At 39.6% G+C, this 19285-nt stretch overlaps 1 protein-coding gene across 1 annotated transcript in view; it reads right to left on the bottom strand.

Moving 5' to 3' along the window:
• Nucleotides 1-19285, bottom strand: part of opn5 (opsin 5) — a 60035-nt gene that overhangs the window by 29058 nt on the left and 11692 nt on the right. The window contains exon 2 of the mRNA XM_074685383.1: nt 7670-7815. Within this exon, the coding sequence (XP_074541484.1) occupies nt 7670-7802 (133 nt within the window). The 5' untranslated portion in view covers nt 7803-7815. The remainder of the gene's footprint in view (nt 1-7669; nt 7816-19285) is intronic.

The raw sequence follows: 19285 nt of genomic DNA, 5'->3' as shown, positions 1-19285 counted from the left end.
TGAAAGGTCTGCTTGAATCATTATACTCATATCATTTTATGCATCAAAGGGTTGGATTTAACAGTAATGTAGTGATTTAGAGGATACATTTAGAATATCAATATATATACTGTGTATCGAGGTATAGCCTAAAAATATTGCAATATTGGTTTTTGGCCATATTGTGCGGCCTGAGTAAGGACCACAGGCAAGTGTTAATAAAAAAAAAATGTTTTTCAAAAAGTAGAGTTAAATACTAATGAAAACTCTGCTTTCAAGAGCAAAAAAATCTAAGTTTTTTTGAAGTCACTTGGTACCACAATGGACCTCGATAACATTTACAGAGACGTGATGATGTAGACATTTTTAATCCCACGCCCACCTGAATTCCTCCATTGCCAAGTGGACATGCCTGACTGATTTATTTGGACATGCATAGATGTTCGAGTTGAAATACAATTTGTAGTTGAGACAATGCCAGCGTATTATTTAGAGTTATCACCTTCTGTAATTTGTCATACTGACATAGAATAATATGCTAGAATAACAAATTTATTAAATCACATTTTACAGTGTGGTGGAGGAAATTGAACTGCCTCAGTCATAAACCTGCTGCCTTGTCAGTTGACTCCTTTGGTTGGATTCAATCTTCAAAGACAAATTTCTCACTGGCAAATAAATCTGCTCTGTTTCAAAAATTCATGATTCCTCTTGAAACAAATTGTCAGATAAAACCAACAAATCACTCCATAAATCCTCTGTGGCTCTTCTCATTTCCACACACTTACACAGTGGAACAGGAGGCAACCGGCCAGTTTCCACTGTTACAGCAGGGGTCTATCTGCGGATCTCCACTCCATGGTTAGACTTAGCTGTGCCACTTGATTGAATCATGTTTAATCTGAACTTAGTTTACCAAGTGGACATTACTGAAAACAACACTAATTCTGTCTCTCATAGAAACAGCATTCCATCAATTCATGTGGCTCAAAGCCTGCAGTCAGCGCTGCACAGGAAACCAAAACCCACATGGAGAGAACAGACTATGATTGGTATCTCATGACAGTGACGGCTGAGTGGGGTCATGGCAAAGCTCAGTGTTACCCTGTCAACATCTGAAGGATACGTCTAAATAAAGAAGGCATTACACGCGTCACTTGTTGAAGAAGTGTCTGTTTGCTAAGCTGAGCTGAGCTCGGGTCAAACTGTGGGGGCAGAAAATTGTCAAAATAGAGCATCAACCGAGGATGAAACCAGATGTTGCCTACTTGAGAGTTACAAACTTTTTATCAGTTTAACTCTGGTTTCATACATCAGCTAACCACAGTGACAGATTGGAAATTAGCTGTATGTAGATTTATACGTGCCTGTAGGCCTGTGTAATATATTGATCTACTCTATATACTGTAAATAAAAACAGTAGGTATTTCTGCAGGAAAAGGACGTCAGCCTGTAAATTAACTAATCAGACTTGTACTTAGATATCTATTTTGTCGTCTTTCTGACCACACAAAGTGATTTGACACAGCTACTCTTTTTTACACATTCACATACTTGTTTTTGAGAATGCTAAAGTAAGGGATAATGAGTATACATTAATTAATTTTATTCACACACACTGCTGAACAACAGGTCAGTTTGCAAGTGTCTGCAAGAGCCGGGATCAAACACCAACCCTTCCTCTCGAGAGATGACTGAAGGCGTGGTCACTAGGGGTGGGTACTGAATTAGGTACTTCTATTGGTACTGTCAAAAGTACCAGGTACCGATTCATGTAGAATCAAAAGGTACCTTAATGCATCCTTGTGACTGAGAGGGAGTGGAAGAGTAGGTGATTTTACATGCTGGACATGAACACATGCAAGGTTATGTATTAAAGAATAAATGTAATAAATTAAAAAAATGTTTTATTATTAAACAAATTGATCATTTTTACCACATAAACACAAAAAAGTACCCCAAATTGGTACCATTGAGTACCTGTACAGATTGCCAGCTAACGGGTATGTTTCAAATGTGAAAGGTACCCATCCCTAGCGGTCACACAGGCCATCTGAACCGTGCCATACTCAAGAACGATTTGCCCTCCTGCAGCGCTGTTCCCCTGCCGACCAGTACCGCTCAGGATTACGTATGGCCCGCCACAACATCATGAAGTGTTGGTTTACAAGTAGTGTGATCTCATCAGTGTGTGCACACTGGAGAACACAGAGAGCACTGCTACAATTTCAGTGACTTTTCAGCTTATTTTAAGTTGTTTTGGTCTGACACAGCCCTATGACACAGTAGTTGTCAAATTTTTCCAGCGATGAACCCCCTGTGAAATGTTTTTTCCTGCTGAGTACCTCTTCACAGGCTCAAAGCACTTTTGGAAAAAAAAAAAGAAGTAAAACACAGTGCTGTAGTATTAGGGTCTATTGGATGTAATATTTATTCTGTTTTAAACATTGATTAAATAAATGGTGTTCAAGGAATTGTGCTTGGTTGTTATTTTTTGAATATACATTTTTGAATCTTGTGTACCCCCTGGAGTGCCCTTGTACCCTCACTGCTCTAACACCCCCAATATTGTTTAAAATGACTGTTGAGAGTTGATGGATAGTACATCATGTCTTCATTGTGTGTGCGAGGTTGTGCTCGTGCATGAAGTGTACCGTGCTGAGTCACAACCCGAAGCATGACAAAGCAGAGAAGTAAACTGTGCCTGAGCACGGTACACTTGTGATCACACTGGCCAGACGAACTCGACTTCAGGTTTGAAAGGTGTCTTGATAGGGATGCACCAAATATATTTGGTAGCTGAATATTGGAAAAAAAAGCCACATTTGGCCCCTGGTGAAGTAAGTTTAAAGCAAGGCTTAATCTAGTGTGTGACGCAATGACGCAATAACCCTTCAACACTAGATGTGTAGTCGCCGACACATCCCACTTTGAAGGACAGTCATTTCTCAACGGTTTACACAATTGGAAAAATTCCAATGGTTTGTGAAAGCTGAGACTGTGCCGTTTCCGTCGATATGTTTGTTTTATGGTGACCTCACTCAGGCATTTAAGGAAGATTGCGAATACACACAAGACTGCGGAGCTGATGCATGGCAGGAGCGCACAGAGATAACAGAGCTAAAGTCTCCGAAAAATGCCAAAAAAGAATATCCTGCCGGGTTATAAAACCTCCACTGGGACTGAAGGGGCATCTGAAGGAGCAACTGCATGTGAAAAAGGTAATATTAGATGGGATGAACTTCAGGATGAATGAAGCACTCTCTATCTAGATTTTACCTAGTGTGTGTAAATATACGCATTGATTGAGACTTGTATTGTGTGGTGACTTTTTTAGAACAGTGTACCAGGTCTAATTTGTAAAATATATGCGAAATTCATCGTTAACTGCGTGTAAAAATCTTTAAGAACAGAGCAACGTCCTGTGTTTGTACTGTATATGTGTAAGTGTGTGTGTCGCACAGTGTGTAAAATAGCTCATGTATGTATTGTGTGATGTTAGAACAGTAAACCAAGGCTTCATTTTACTGTTTGGACATGATTGGAGGCTTGTACTGTGTTATATTCTTTGTAAATCAATGCACCAAGCCTCATTTATACTGTACAGTGAGCATAATCAGCTGAATCCCTTCTCCCATACTTTGACTTTTAGTTTCGTCCCGTGATGAGGAGCAACCATCCTCAGGTGGTTGTGTGAGGAAAGATCTGTGTGGATGCTGGATATTCTAAGGATGCTTTAAGCGGCCTGCAAAATAAGAGACAATGCTCAGAAATGTTAATGTACATATGTTTATTGATGTTTAAACTCTATGTTCATCCTGTAAAATTTGCTCCCAGTGTTTGATTTGTGTTTTTTTCCTTCACCAAACCTCTAAGACCCTATTCTGTCTGTGTTTTTCTTCATTTTAAACTATTTCACACTCATTTAACATGCAGTAATTTGGAAAGACTCCAGATATTGAAAGTTCAACATATTCCAGAGAAATGGGCCAAAGCATTTACTGCGGGACATTTTTTGACCATTTTATAGTCAACATTGAGCCCTGTTAAACTTGGCATCTGATTCGGCATCTGATACGGTGTTTGGTCAAACATTTATATTTTATTTGGCTTCGGCTTCGGCCACAAATTTTCATTTCGGTGCATCCCCATTTCTTGAGCACAGTACAGATGGCAAAGTGTGATCGCACATGTACCGTGCTCAGGCCCAATTTACATCTCTGCTTTGTCACGCTTCAAAGTGTGCTTCAGCACGGTACACTTCATGTGCAAGCACAGGGTCAACTCTACCACAGTTGCTCCTATGTGTTATCAGACGTATGTCAACCACAAAGAAGGACTGGATTGGCTGTGGGCAAGTTAAGAGTCTAAACACACCAATGTGCAAAAATATTTGAAAAGTAAGGGTTTTCATGACTTGTACCCTCCAATCAACAGCCGGACAGAGAGATGGCAAATTGTTCTTCATGTGCACGTTGTCATATAAAAAAAAAAAAAAAAAAAAAGAAAGAAACAAAAGAGAGAACGCAGAGCGAGGACCCAGGTGCAGACCAATTTAAGACTTCCTCAACCCGAGCCATATTCAATAAGACAAACAACATCAAAAAATCCAAAAACAATTACACGGAAAATAAAGGGAAATGAAAACAAGACACAAGACAGGAGTGAAATTAATGAGTGAAATTAAACCGGAGGGAAACACAAGGGCTGAAGGTAAAATTACACTCCAAACACAAGGACCAAGAGCTGCAAATAAAACTCCCAAATACAAATTAAGACACAAAACAGCACAAGGCACGGATCCCTGAGAATAAACAGAAATTTCAGTCTACATGCTGTAAATGGATTCATGTTTGCCCTGAAAAACAAACATACTGAGAAATAGCAAATAGAAGCATCTGATTTTGACGCTGATCATCTTAGTTTAGAACATGGATCATGAACAGGCAAATATATCACGTGAGGCTATTTTGAGATCACTTATAAAGACTTCACAGGGGCTCTCATTTTTTTCCTCTATATGTTATCGACTTACACTTCCTTGACAACAACATAATGCCACCGTCATCCCTTTTGTAGCCTGTTAAGATGATTCATCTCACACATGTGCCTTCACATTCATCCTTTTCAACACCTCCTTTCTTCTCCTGCCATTACATTAAGCTTTTTCACTGGGTTCTTGCACCTCAACAAAGGCAGCAGCCAGGGATGCGTGGACATTTTTACACTCACGGTTGCTATGGCTTAAGACTGCCAAACACTGGTAGGGGATTAGAAAATACATTCTTTTTCTAAATTGCATACTTCAGATATAAATGTAAAGTATCAACAAAATAGGGCTTCAACTTTATATGAAACCATGCAAACAGAAAATGTTTGAAAATGAAAATGTTTTCTTTGTTGAAGTTGATTGAACCAGGTGAATGACAGTATCAGTGGAGGCTGATTAATTTAAGGAAACACAACAGCATGTGCACATTGGAAGTCTAATTTTCTTCTGATCTGCTAAATTCAAGTATCTTAAGCCTTTTTTTTTAGTTTGTTTTTGGTGTGGTGTACTACTGTATTCTTACCACGGGGGGTAGTTGGACTGAAAGTTTGGGGAACCCCAATCCATATCTTTGCTGCTAAATACTTTTGTTAAGGCCAAAATACACAAGATGTGTCTCACATCTGGCCATGCTCTGTCATGGCTCCAGATCAGTTAGTTTTCCATTCAAGTCAATGTGTGAACTCATATTGGATCCACTCTGATGTGTTCCTGCTGCATCCCTGCTCCAGCAGCTCGCAGCAGGAACACAACCCTCCCTTTTTTGCCAGATGCAAGAGCTGTGACAAGGGCTGCACGATATGGCCAAAATCCAATATTTTGATATTTGTAGGCTATATCTCGATACACGATTTATATCTCCATATTCTAAATTCCTCCTCTAAAATCACGATATCAATGTAAAATCAAACCCTTTGATGTATAAAATGACATCAGGATAATGATTCAGGCAGACCTTTCAGTTGGATTTTTCAAATTTGAATGCAAAAAAAGCAAATCTCAATAGGTAAAGTTTAGCAAAGCTTTCATTTTCAACCAAACTTTATGTAGTTACATATTTTTAGTTCCAGTAAAGTAATTCATTCAGATTTATTCAATTGGCTGATTATATTATACTGTATTTTATTATATTATACTGTATTATATTATATTATATTATATTATATTATATTATATTATATTATATTATATTATATATTATTCATTCATTCAATTATTCATTCATTCATTTTCTATACCCCTTATCCTGTTCAGGGTCGCGGGTGGCTGGAGCCTATCCCAGCTGTCAGTAGGCGAGAGGTGGGGTACACCTTGGGCTGGTCGCCAGTCAAACGCAGGGCTGACACATAGAGACAGACAGCCATTCACTCACACACTCACACCTACGGGACAATTTAGTGATCACTTAACCTGGTGAGTATGTTTTTGGACTGTGGGAGGAAGCCGGAGTACCCGGAGGGAACCCATGCATGCATGAAAATATCATGATCTAAAGTTGGAGATCATATTAGTTCCATTACCATAAACCAGCTACCTGGATCATGTTGGTCATGCTGAAAGGACTCTAGTGACTTCTGTCTTTGAGCCTGAGGTCTGGTTGAATTATATTGGATTTGGGTTTGTCTTCTGATAATATCCCAGCTCACAGTATTTTGGTATTCAGCTGTAAAATAGCATGAAACTCATCTGACGTCGTGTTTCGAGCAGTGATCAGCTGAGTGCTATAACTGAATGGGACTCGGGGGGCAGAGTGCGCAGAAAAGCAAAGTGAAAGTCAATATGTTGCGTTCGTTTCTTGTTGTGGAGAGCTGGGAGAGAATCAGGGATCATACAGGCAGCAAAGCAAACCCAAATAAGCAGCTACACTCTGGAAAACAAGCCCCGGGAACCTGCAACCCACAACTGATAAGATGTGCAAGCAACTTTTTTCCTCTTCCCCTAATATAAAAACACGTGTACGCAGGATAGTTTTTCTGGGTGGGCGGGGGGAGCGTGGTGCTTGCTGTGAGAAGAGCACCGGCTGAGCAGCAGAGAGTGAAATCAAGTATATTTGATGTATCCCCCAGTCCTAGCTGTGACTTGTCAATTTCCTGTAGCGCCGATCAAGCAGGACACAGACACTACCTGAAAAAACAGCAAATGATTTGTAAAACAAAACAAACTATGTCAAAACCAGATTGTTTTTAGCTTGACTACAACAACCGGCATTATGATGACAGTTACACCAGACCAGGAGTCAACAGGTTGGAGGTTTTACAGCTCAACATGAATGAAGAGAGACTTATCAATGAAGTGGGGACTGAGGGGATTATTGAGTCTCGCAACTCCAGCTTTCTGGCGTTCTGCTCCCTAACAGTAAATTAAACCAACACTATTTTCATAAACTGGAATATTTTCCATACATTGTAAAAAACACATACCTGTTTCTTAATTAAACCTCAAGTATAGAAAACACATTGAAAATTGAGAAGACTTGTACTTTCCTTATTGTACAAAGTATCAGCTAATTAATTCACCATACACACAGCTTGAGATTCAATCAAAAAGAAAGACAGTACAGGAAAACGCTTTCTTTGTTACTTCCTGATTCAAAATCAAACAAAGGACATGAAGAGAAGCATTTTGTTTGCAGTGACTGACCTATTATACAGATGTAAAATGCTGCCACAATATCCGCTTCTCTCGACAGTCTCGAGTTGAAAGGGTCACCTCTGAGCAGGTAATGGGGCATATATGAGGGATTTGTCCAGGTCTTGTTCTCCATCACTGCCATCAGTGGGGAAGTCCTGTGGAGGAGAGGAAAGGGATTAAACAATGAGGCTACTTCCTCAAAGTTCACACAAACAGGCATGGAGTGAACAGAACACCAAGCTGCAGGAGTATGACCCATCCCCCGAGTGGAAATAAACATGCACAAACAAGGATAGATATATCTGTAGAGTATCTGTGTGTTTCTCGCTTTAAAGGATCTGTGATTTCAAGACATGGAAAAAGGGGGCTGTCACATTCTTATAGATCAGAAAATGAGGGGAACAGCATAGAAAATAAATGGAAAAGGAAGACAGGATGGTAACAAAAAGCGAACTTTAAAAAAAACGAGACAAAAAGAAATACCCACTAGAAAAAATTGGACAAAATGAACCCAGCAAATCAAAGAAACAACAAAAGAAAACACTTTAAACTAATTCAGATGAGGCTCTATCCTCCACATGTAATCACTTCTTTTTCATATGCATATACCCACCAATAATTTTCAGTTTGACTTGACTGTCTAATGAGTATCTTGTCGCAGTCTCAAAATCTAATTAATATAAACTGGTTTATGATTTCTCAGGACTACTGCATATCATCTATAGCAGGGGTCCCCAAACTTTGTCCCGTCAGGGCCAAACAACTTTTCCCTTCTCTGATGAGGGGCCAGGGTCAGTTTGTAAAGAAAAGTGTGACGATCACAGAGGTGTCCAGACGTAAATATTTATTGTTTCCCAGAAAGCCACACATAACCAAATATTAGTAACCCTTTCTGGGCTCTTGACAGGAAAAAAAATCAGAAAATTAATTTAAAAAAAAAAAGAAATACATAACACTTTTATTAAATAAATAATAACTAAATAACCATTTTAAGGTTGTTTTTTTTCACAGAAAAAAAGACCATGAAATATTAACTTTCTTGTAGACACCACTGTTTGCAGCTCTCTCTCATTAATTTCACTGTGAAAACCAGAAAGCAAGCAGGCTAAGAAACCAAACTATGTGATACAACACCTACCAGCACAATACATTTCATGAATAGTATGGTTGTACACAGGATTTTTTTTTTTTTTTAAGGAAGGGTTAGGGCACAAACTGCAGAAGGGTGGAATAGAAAGTTACATTTATGCATATGTAAGTCTTGATCACGTGGCCAGACTGAAAAAAAAAAAAAAAAAAAAAACATAATGCGCCTCTGATATTGTTCTGGGGGCCGGGAAAAATGTGGAGGCAGGCCGTATCTTGCCCTCGGGCCATAGTTTGGGGACCACTGATCTATAGCATAGATCTAAAGTTTCAGGAGAAAAAAATGAAGCAACTCTTTTCAAAGCTGATGATTGTTACCAGCCTTAAATGAAACTTTACTAATATGTCCTGCTGACGATCTTTGATCTCAAACTTCACTTCTTCTCATAAAAAAAGAAAGAAAACTCCTGAAGACTGAGTACTTTCAGTTGATTAGAGCGTGTGAAACTGTCAATACGTACTTGACCAGCTCCTGTATATGAAAAGGATGATGTACAGCAGGAAAGAAAAGGATATCCATGTCCCACAAAGGCAACTCCCCACAGAGAGACATGGACATCCATATGTCGCTGCTCTGCAAGGTCACTGAGCTCAGCTGCTTTTCAACAGAGAGAACACCCTGTACCACAGTCTGATTAAATTCATCAACTTTAGACCAACCAGTAAAGAACCTTTTACTCTGACATGTACACAGAAAAAAAAATTCTGATTTATCAAACGACATGGACGCTCATTGGCTTTAAACTACATTTGCAAGAGGACAATGAGAGCGCATTGTTCTTTCAGGTTCCTTTTTGTCTTGGCTCTGAATCAAAGGTTAGGAAGATAGTCAGTGTTTACTATCCACTCAGGAGTTTTCCTTTGTGTTATTAATGTTTATAACTTCACACAACTTTTTCAGAGTTCAGTCTTCCCCGTCCTTACTCTTTTAAAATGTGTGCCCGAAATTACAGTTTTTTACACTTGCCAAGGTATATCTCTTTAATCATTTTGCCTTTCATCCACAGCCACACACTACATTCACAAAATCTCAGAAAGCTCAAAATCAATCACAGCAAAACAATAGGCATTATACACCACAAATAACAGAAAATAACGGTTTGCTCCACAAAATAATCTAAAATTCACTTTGTGTTGCTCTTGACGCAGTCCTACAATTTCACAAATAAGAAGCAGACGGTTGTGAAAAGCTTGCTGTAAAAACAGTAATAAAAAACATGAATATTCTACATCTGCATTAGTTTGAGGCAGAAGAGGCAGGGGACACGGGTGAAGCTATTGGCTTGTCTGACGCAGGTGATGATAATTATTAAATTTACTAAACTGAACGAATAATCTACAATTTTCAATTATCTCCAACTGTGGTCACATGTGTTAGGACTGTAAGTGTGTCCAGAGTTACAGACAACACACTGCAGCGTGTCACATTGGTTATTCACACCTCTAGCTGTGCTGATTGGTTTTGGTTTTATGCCAGTGTTGACTATTATTTGTTATTAAGTAGTCAGCTGTCTCACACACTCCCAGACTGATAAATGCTTTGCATGGATATTATCACACATCTATTTTTCAGTCAGCGTTTCATGGATGAGCGTGATGTGTTAAGAGTTTTCAAAAGAGTGATTAGATCTGCAAAGATTGCACCACATAGTAAATTGTTTTCAGATTTCAATGAATGGGTTTAGGCTTCTGTGGGAATGACTGCCAATTTAACACAATATTACCTAGACCACTATAATTTTCAAAGAGGGAAAAAAGAACTTTAAGAACTATTCAGAAAATGGGATACCTAGATCACTCCAGCCCATTACTTTAAAGTCAATTGTATTTACATTTTTGGATAATGTGGAATATCACACAGAAATACTCATGTTTGAGGCATAAAGCCATTTTCTACAAGCTAATATTCATTAAATGTTTAGGGAATGTGATTGAGAGAAAGTTTAATCTAAAGACATTAGTGCGATACAAACAAACATGAGAATCTTTTCAATTTCAGTCATTGTGTGGAGCTTCAGCAGTGCCTGAATGTTTGCTCGTTTAAAAGGAATGATAAAAATATTAATTATATAAAATAGGGGAATGAAGAAGGGGTTGGATACCCACTGTGATTCTGCTGTTTAATTGTTTATGGGGGTTTATGTATGTTTGAATTATACATACATATATGTGTTTATTTGATACATATACGGGTATGTTTTTTTTATTTTTTTTTTTGTGTGTGTGTGTGTGTGTGTGTGTGTGTGTGTGTGTGTGTGTGTGTGTGTGTGTGTGTGTGTGTGTGTGTGTGTGTGTGTGTGTGTGTTTGTATGCTTGTGTAGATATGCTGGGTGTATAAGGGCACAGTCACACTGGCCATCCAAACTGTGCCATATTCACACACGATTGCCCATCGCAGCATTTTTCCCCACTTCGGGGAGAGAGTACAGCCAGCAGTCACACTACTCCAATATAAACCAGACTCTAGCGGGTATCACACACACACACATGGCCCACCTATGGCTCAGGGAGCGTCTGTTTACACAAAGTGTGATCTCATCAGAGTCAGCACAATGAGACACCAAGAGCACTGCCACAACCTTAGAGACTTTTTGGCGCGATGCAGAGGATCCACGACGGGCATGTAATGGCAGTGGCTACGATGGTGGCACCTGCTGTAGGCGGGATGGGAGGAATTAGGCAGTGAAGTGTCAGTTCAGCCCCTCTGACCAGGGTCAGCGGACTTTTCAGAAATCCAGACTTTACCTGCTGATAGTTGCTGTAACTATCAGGGGTTAAATGGACACTGCAGAGACGGGTGTTGGTGGTGATTTTGAACTCTCAACAGTAGCTCCTCTTCACAAAATCAGTCCACGGTTTCCTTACTTTGTCATCCGTGGGGGACTAAAATAAGCTAACCAAACTGTTACCTTGCACACTGTGGCATCCAGGAAAGATGAACGAGCAACATGTAGGTCTACAAGACATGCCTGGTTAGCTGATTGGTTAGCTAGCTGCAAACTGTCGTAAGAGACACTATCCGGTGCTAATGCGCCAAACGTATTTATACCACTTCTGCATCAGGGGCGGGTTTATGCTAATGATGGCCACGTTACATAACGCGGCTATCCTTTGTGACTCGCCCATTATCCTGAACACAGAAACTCTGAAATAAGTTCTTGAAGCCTAGCTCCACAATTAAACTCTAAATGGTGGAATGGGTTTTATATGTTGTAAGGAACTTCATTCTGGACCTATTTAAGTTGATTAGAAGAAAATGTCTGGTTTTGCTTTACACAGCCTTTCAGTTGTTTTGGTCCGACACAACACTCTAACACCCCCCACTATTGTATAAAATGATTGTGGATTGCTGTGGATCATACACGCTGTCGGCATGTATGTGTTCATGCATGAAGTGAAACGTGCTGAAGCGTGCCAAAGCAGAGGAGGGAATCGTGCTCAATGACAGCACATTTGCGGAGACACTGGCCAAACAAACTGAGCTCTAGGGTTGAAGCGTACTTCGGCACAGTACAGTCTGCCAGTGTGACTGTGAGTGCGTCTCAAAGCGATAATTTTGTGCCTCCTCTGTCCTATCTCCTCTGCGTTACTGGGAGTACTTTCTAAGTCACTATTTTGAAGACTGTCCCAAAGCGATAATTGTGCTCTGAGGAGAGAGGATGGAGGAGACTGATCAGAGGAGCTATGGTTGAAGAAACACAAGAGCTGGCTTAGCAGAAGTATTTTCACTGCCCGACACGCCCTCATATGGAATATCACTCTCTGATTGGACGCTGCAGCAGCTCAGACTTTACATGAAACTTCACAAACACAACAGAGTTTAATGAGCAAGAAAAGACGAGCTAAAAACAGGCACAGAGGATGGTTCAGAAACTGATCATAAATCTGGTAACGAAGTGTTCGCTGTGAGTTTAAAGCACAAAACACTGAACACAACCATCATCAAATCAATATAACAGAGGATTAATACAGAAAACTGAAATCTAATAAATAATATCTTCCTGAAACACAATAAACTGGGTTATATTAATATTTTTTAGAGTTCACAATCAGAGGCACTCTAGATAAAGGCTAAATAATTCATAAATAATCGAACAATTATGTATTTTACCGGTTAAGTGATCCATGAGAATAAACAGAGAGCAGGTTTTCTTCATGGTAACGTGTTTGTTAAACAGGTTAAAGGAACAGACAAAGCTCTGTTACTGTTTATGTTTTATGAGTTATTACAGCGCACATGCCCAGACACACAAACAGCTATTAGAGCTGACTGACAGATGATCCAGAGGTGATCAGCTGATGCCGTCATCAATGAAACACGTCGCTTCATGTGACGCTCCGAAGGTGAGGACGTCCCAATGCTCTAAAAAGAATCTCCTCCATCCTCTCTCCTCTCTTTATTTCCAAATATACGTGCAGATTTAGATAATATAGTTTTAGAATCATAAGTCATATCATAAGTGAGATAAGTTGAAAGCCTGACTTCTTTCTGCTCCTTTTTGGAAATGTAAAACAAGACAAATCAGTGATGTAAGATTTTAGTTTTGTTTCATTTTTTTCCATTGTTTGCAAAATTGCAGAGTTTTCTATGGTGTGACTTCCAGTAAGAGATAAACACAGGAAGTGAAGCTTGGCTTTAGCTGTCCTTGTCCACCTTGGTGTATCTGTAAAACCTCCAGCTCATTCTACCTCTTCCTCTCAAAAGTAATTGTTAACGATGTGGGCGGTTCTTCAGATAACTTTGAAAAAATGAGCCCAGTCATTAGAGGGGGGTCATTGACAGGCTGCCTAACAATCACAGAATCACCAATTAGCCTCAGTCGCATGTCGTCACGCTGTGGGAGGGAGCCACCGTAACCACAGAGAGGCCAAAGAAAGCAGAGAACATGAATACACCACAGAGACAGCCAGAAGATTCACACTGATCTACCTTTGTCCTCAGAAGCTAAAGTCCTGAACACACTGCCATGTTACCCAGACAATAACTCAGATGTTTGGAGTTAAGCATTACCAAACCCTTCTGGTTTTTATCCTAAATATGTTGGCTTTATGCTATTTTTGCATCAACAGACCAAGGCAAATTCCCTGTAATGTTAAATAAATAATGATAAAACTACTTGAGAGGAAATCTGATTCTGATCAGAGACAAGTACTTGTATGACCTGTGATATCTTATCCACTAAAGACACATGGCACAATATGTGAATTCAGTAAATAACAGCTGAGTTCATGGGTCCAATCTTCCAGCATACATCATGTAGACAACACTCATCATGTCTGACAACCACCAGCAGCATCCTGACCTCTAATTTGTATCGTGTTTCAAGCTATTAAGTTCTGGTCTCCTTTCCAACAAAGCATTGACTCATAACATGAATGCATTCTTTCATTTTTTTGTTCATTTAGAGAAGACCCATGTTTAGCATGTTCATGCAGCAGGCACATTAGTCTAGAACTTGATAACCTAACTTGAAGTAAATATACATTCACATGCACTTTGACATACAGTGCTTGACAAATGTATTACACCACCACTTCCCTATAGAGGGATTATTTGTTTATCAACAACGCCGGATGTGTGGGAGTATAATGGTTTGTCAACTGACGCATGGAGGAGTATCCACCAAAAATCCGCGTTTTAAACTATATATTAACTCTTTAAGGATGGTAAACGGCTCCCAGGTTTGTGAGATAGCAGTGAGTGGATAAAGAGATCAGCAAGTGGACAGATATTAGGTGGACAGATGTTTTTAGTGGAGAAATCTGCCGTGTACCCAGAGAGCAATTTAAACACACAACTGTCACTCAATGCTCATGACTGCTTTATCCGTCGACACTTACCAGGCTGTGACATACCAGGACATAAACATGTGTCAATAAATCAGAAACCCTTCCAGACCAAAAAGAGCACACAGACTGCTGAGTCTAAGACCGGGTTCACAATAAAAGAACCAGAAAATTACGTCCAGAGTTAATTATTCACCCGCAGACGTCACTGGTGTTTCAGTGAAAAGTGTGACCCTGTTGACTGGTGACACTCGGCTGTTAATCACTGATACTGTCAGCTAAGAGTCACCAGTTAGCATGATCGCTATTAACTCCAAATCACTGGTTGCTCTGTAACTGTCAAAACTTGATAGACGTTGCCTCTGTTGTATAGTATCTTTTCTAAAAACTGAGCACAGAACAACCGTACATTTTTATGCTGATAACAGGTTGAATTTAGTGTTTTAAAAAAAGCTAAGGAATGGAGCTAAGCGCTGCTCCTGAGGTCAAGATGTGTGTGCATCTTGATTATGCTGTAGACTTATAATCCCTCTATATGAATGGTCTACTGCTGACTACCAAATATATTTAATGCTTAAATGTTGTTATCCATGAATTTCCAAATATACTTTTTTACATAGAAGCAGTGAAAAACAGTAAAACACAATATTTTCTGATTGCCAAATTATGATTATGTCATTCCTGAACATAAAAATGTGTTTTTGTGGTTGTTTATTATTCTTGATTTATATCCAACTTCTCTGAGAATTCCAGTGTGCTGGCTCAAATTCAGGATTAAAAACATGAATCACCTCTCATGGGATGAGGTGTAGGGAACTCACTGAGAAAGAAAAAGTTCAAATTAAAGCTTTTCATAATGCTGAATAGTTTCCTTGTTATTTATGACAAGTATTAATGATGATTGTTATTAAACCTTCACAGGTTCTATTGAGTCTTACTGTAGTTCTTTGCAGTACACAACAATTATCATATGTTCTCACGTAATATTAATGTCATGCAAATAGGGCTGGAGGTGAATCGTCATTGCTTCTTGACAGCTTTGCAAACAGGTCTGGTTTATCACTTCTGGCTCTTGTTTGTCCTCAGGGTGTGGTGTCAAGGCAACACTTAAAACACTGATTATTATTATGTGATTATGTGCCAATACAACTAATAATCTCCTTTCAAAGGATATGCCTACTCTGTTCTCAGGAACAAGCCAACAAAGGGTTCTGGCATACAGCTCTTGTTTCCTCTGTTACTGCACACTCCGTCCCATATCCACAACTGCTTTTAATCTGGCAAAAACTCAAATGAAGCATTTTGAGCCCTGAACTTAATTTAAAAACATGTTACTGACCAGATATCAGGGCTTAATGAATGACTCTTGACAACAAATGCCCTGCCCTGTAATATGCATTCAACCACATTATCTCCTGTGGAGTGTATTAAAGGGATAGTTCGGGTTTTTTGACATGAACCTGTATGGCATCCTCACCTACAGTTATGTACATCAGCGCTGACTTACCCCTGTAAGCGTTTTTCCTCTCAAAACAATTTGTGTTCAAAAGAGTGATAAATTTGCATCACAAAACTGCAAACCGGAAAAAAGTCAGACTCCGTTATTGATTGGCACTACTTTCTGGTGCATATCACTGCGCCGCACGGTCCATCCAGCTGACTGGCGCGCATTGTCACCGTCATTACAACTCAAAAAAAGTTAACAATAACATGTCTGACTACAACACTGATGAAGATGACGTTACATTTAGCACAGAGCCAAGGGGATATCTTTATGAACCCAAATACAGTGATGCTGAAATTCGTCAGATGGAGTTAGAACGGGTAGAGAGAGACGATCACAGTCATGTCGCTCCTGGAGCCACAGCTGGAGCTGTGAAAGAGAGGGTGACAGACAAATGCTGGTGCACTTGTCAGAAGTATGAAGTCATGCCGACAGAGGTAGAGTGCTACTGCTTTTTCCACTTACCTAGGTACCAAGGTACGTGGAAAAAGGTCTGTAAGACACCCTTATTCAGTAGTGCAGGGAAGTCATTATTGTTTGTGATGCAGACAGAAGCTGCAATGCTGACCTCCTCATCAATTGAAAGTTCTTGCATCAGTGGCATGATGAGGTTCCATTTGTGGCAGCAGTAGCACTCAACCTCTGTCGGCATGACTTTATACTTCTGACAAGTGCACCAGCATTTGTCTGTCACCCTCTCCTTCACGGCTCCAGCTGTGGCTCCAGGAGCGACATGACTGTGATCGTCTTTCTCCACCCCTTCTAACTCCATCTCACGAATTTCAGCATCAGTTTGGGTTCATAAATAAATCCCCTTGGCTCTGTGCTAAATTTAATGTCATCTTCATCAAGGTTGTAGTCAGACATGTTAATGTTAACTTTTTAAAGTTGTAATGACGGTGACAATGCGCGCCAGTCGGCTGGATGGACCGCGCGGTGCAGTGATATGCACCAGAAAGTAGTGCCAATCAATAACGGAGTCTGACTTTTTTCCGGTTTGCAGTTTTGTGATGCAATTTTATCACTCTTTTGAACACAAATTGTTTTGTGAGGAAAAACGCTTTATTTTCATGACCCCAGCCATGTTGCCGGACTACTTTTGTCTGGACCAAAACCGCACCAGATCTCGGGTCACAGGACGCTGACAGGGGTAAGACAGCGCTTCGGGGGTAAGTCAGTGTATATTCACACTTTTCATATCATGGTAAATAATCATTGAACAATATTTGGAATGAGAAAAAAGCAACAATTTACAAAGATACAAACATTCATTGATATGTTTCTTGTTTGTTGATATTCACAGTTTGGTTGACGACCATAAAGAATGCATTAGAAAATGCACTTAATTTAGAAACTGAGTAAAAACAGTGATAATGGTGGTGACACAAGAAGCAAAGGTGATGCTTAGTTGCAAAGTAGGTGATGAAAAACAAAAGCAAATTAAAAATAACACCCCAAGATCACACATGGGGAGAAAAGTGAAGAAACAGCTTCCTTATCTAGTTACGTCAATAGAAAGTGGTTTATGTAATCACGATTTCACAACCATGTCACCTCTTTGTCTCAGGGTAGAGTATATATATATATATATATATATATATATATATATATATATATATATATATATATATATATATATATATATATATATATATATATATAAAGGTTCCTCAATTTATATACAATACTATATATATATATATATATATATATATATATATATATATATATATATATATATATATATTATTTATGTATTTTCACTTTACAGGCCTCCACTCCTTTCTAGCAGATGAACACACTGGTTTCTGCACCTTTTCCAAAAAATTCCAAAGCCCAAGAGCCAAATGACTTCCTGACCTCCAGCTCGTAGCTTTAACTGCTCTGGTATTGAAGTTTATTGAGCACCTCGTTAGGATGCACATCATCTACCCCTCACACAGCACCTTCTAGACCCCATGCAGTTTACTTACCATGCATCCATAGGGGTTGAAGATGCTGTAGCAACTCTTTTGCATCTTATATTTAATCACTTGGAGAAACCAAAGGCTCACACCAAGATCTTTTTTTTTGTTGACTTTGCATCTGCTTTTAATACTATTAAGCCCAGTATTTCAGCAAATATTTTAACTTAGGAATTATACTTTGAAAATGGCCTCATCTCTTTGATTGTTGACTTTTTAAGCTACAGTGTTTAGCAGGCACATCACTCTCTGATAAGATGTTCATCTGTCCACATTCACCCCAGGCGTTTTATCTTCCTTGTTTGTTATGTACACTAACTCTGGCACTAGCTTTTTCCCTGACACTTCATTAAATATGCAGATGACACTGCCGTAGTTAACCTGCTTTTTGACGAGGAGGAAGGACATGGTTCTACTCTTTACTTTTTTCTTGACTGGTGTGAGAAGTCAAATCCTCTGTTCAATACCTCCAAAACGAAGGAGATGTTAATTGATTTTAGAAAGGCACAAAGGCCAAATCCCACCTTGCTTAATGAGGAACCTTCACAATCTGTCATGGAGCACATGTACATTGGCACTGTGTTAAAATGGGATGCATGGACTGACACCCTGAATGCCAAGTCCCAGAGGAGAATGCTCTTTCTGAGAGAAATGCCTCCTCTTTTAATGTCAGCAGCAGAACGCAACAGACTTTTCACTGTGCCTTCAAGGGAACAGTTTTTCCTTTTTGTATCTCATGATGATTTATAAATGCAATAGAAGCACGCAAAAAGGCTATTAAAAAAAATTGTGACATTGTCCAGTGAACTGTCAGGAATCCAATTTCCCGGCTTGAAAAGCATGCACAGAGACAGAACAGTGAAGAAGGTGAAAAGTATTGTGCTCGCATCCTCATTTGAGCCGTTTCCTCCTGGATACTCCACTGAGACTGTGACCACTCCCCTGAGACTGCACTCCTGTCAGTCACAGAATCACTGCCACTGGCTCGAGCTGCTGGTTAGTCCTCTATCCTACTACTGCTGGACCTGTCCACTGCTTTTGACACAGTAAACCATCAAATCTTCCTCTCCACACTCTCTGAACTTGGCATCTCAGGATCTGCGCTGTTGTAGTTCAAGTCCTACCTCACAGGCAGATCATTCAGAGTGTCATGGTGGGAAAAAGTGTCTAACTCACATTGCTTATCAACAGGGGTACCCCAGGGTTCAGTGCTTGGTCCCCTGC

Source organism: Halichoeres trimaculatus, unplaced genomic scaffold (assembly GCF_033239565.1).
Source record: "Halichoeres trimaculatus isolate MK-OKI-2021-1 unplaced genomic scaffold, fHalTri1.1 fHalTri1_scaffold_13, whole genome shotgun sequence".
Classification (NCBI taxonomy): Eukaryota; Metazoa; Chordata; class Actinopteri; order Labriformes; family Labridae; genus Halichoeres; species Halichoeres trimaculatus.
Note: the sequence above shows the minus strand (reverse complement) of the source record. Positions and strands in the feature narration are given on the sequence as shown.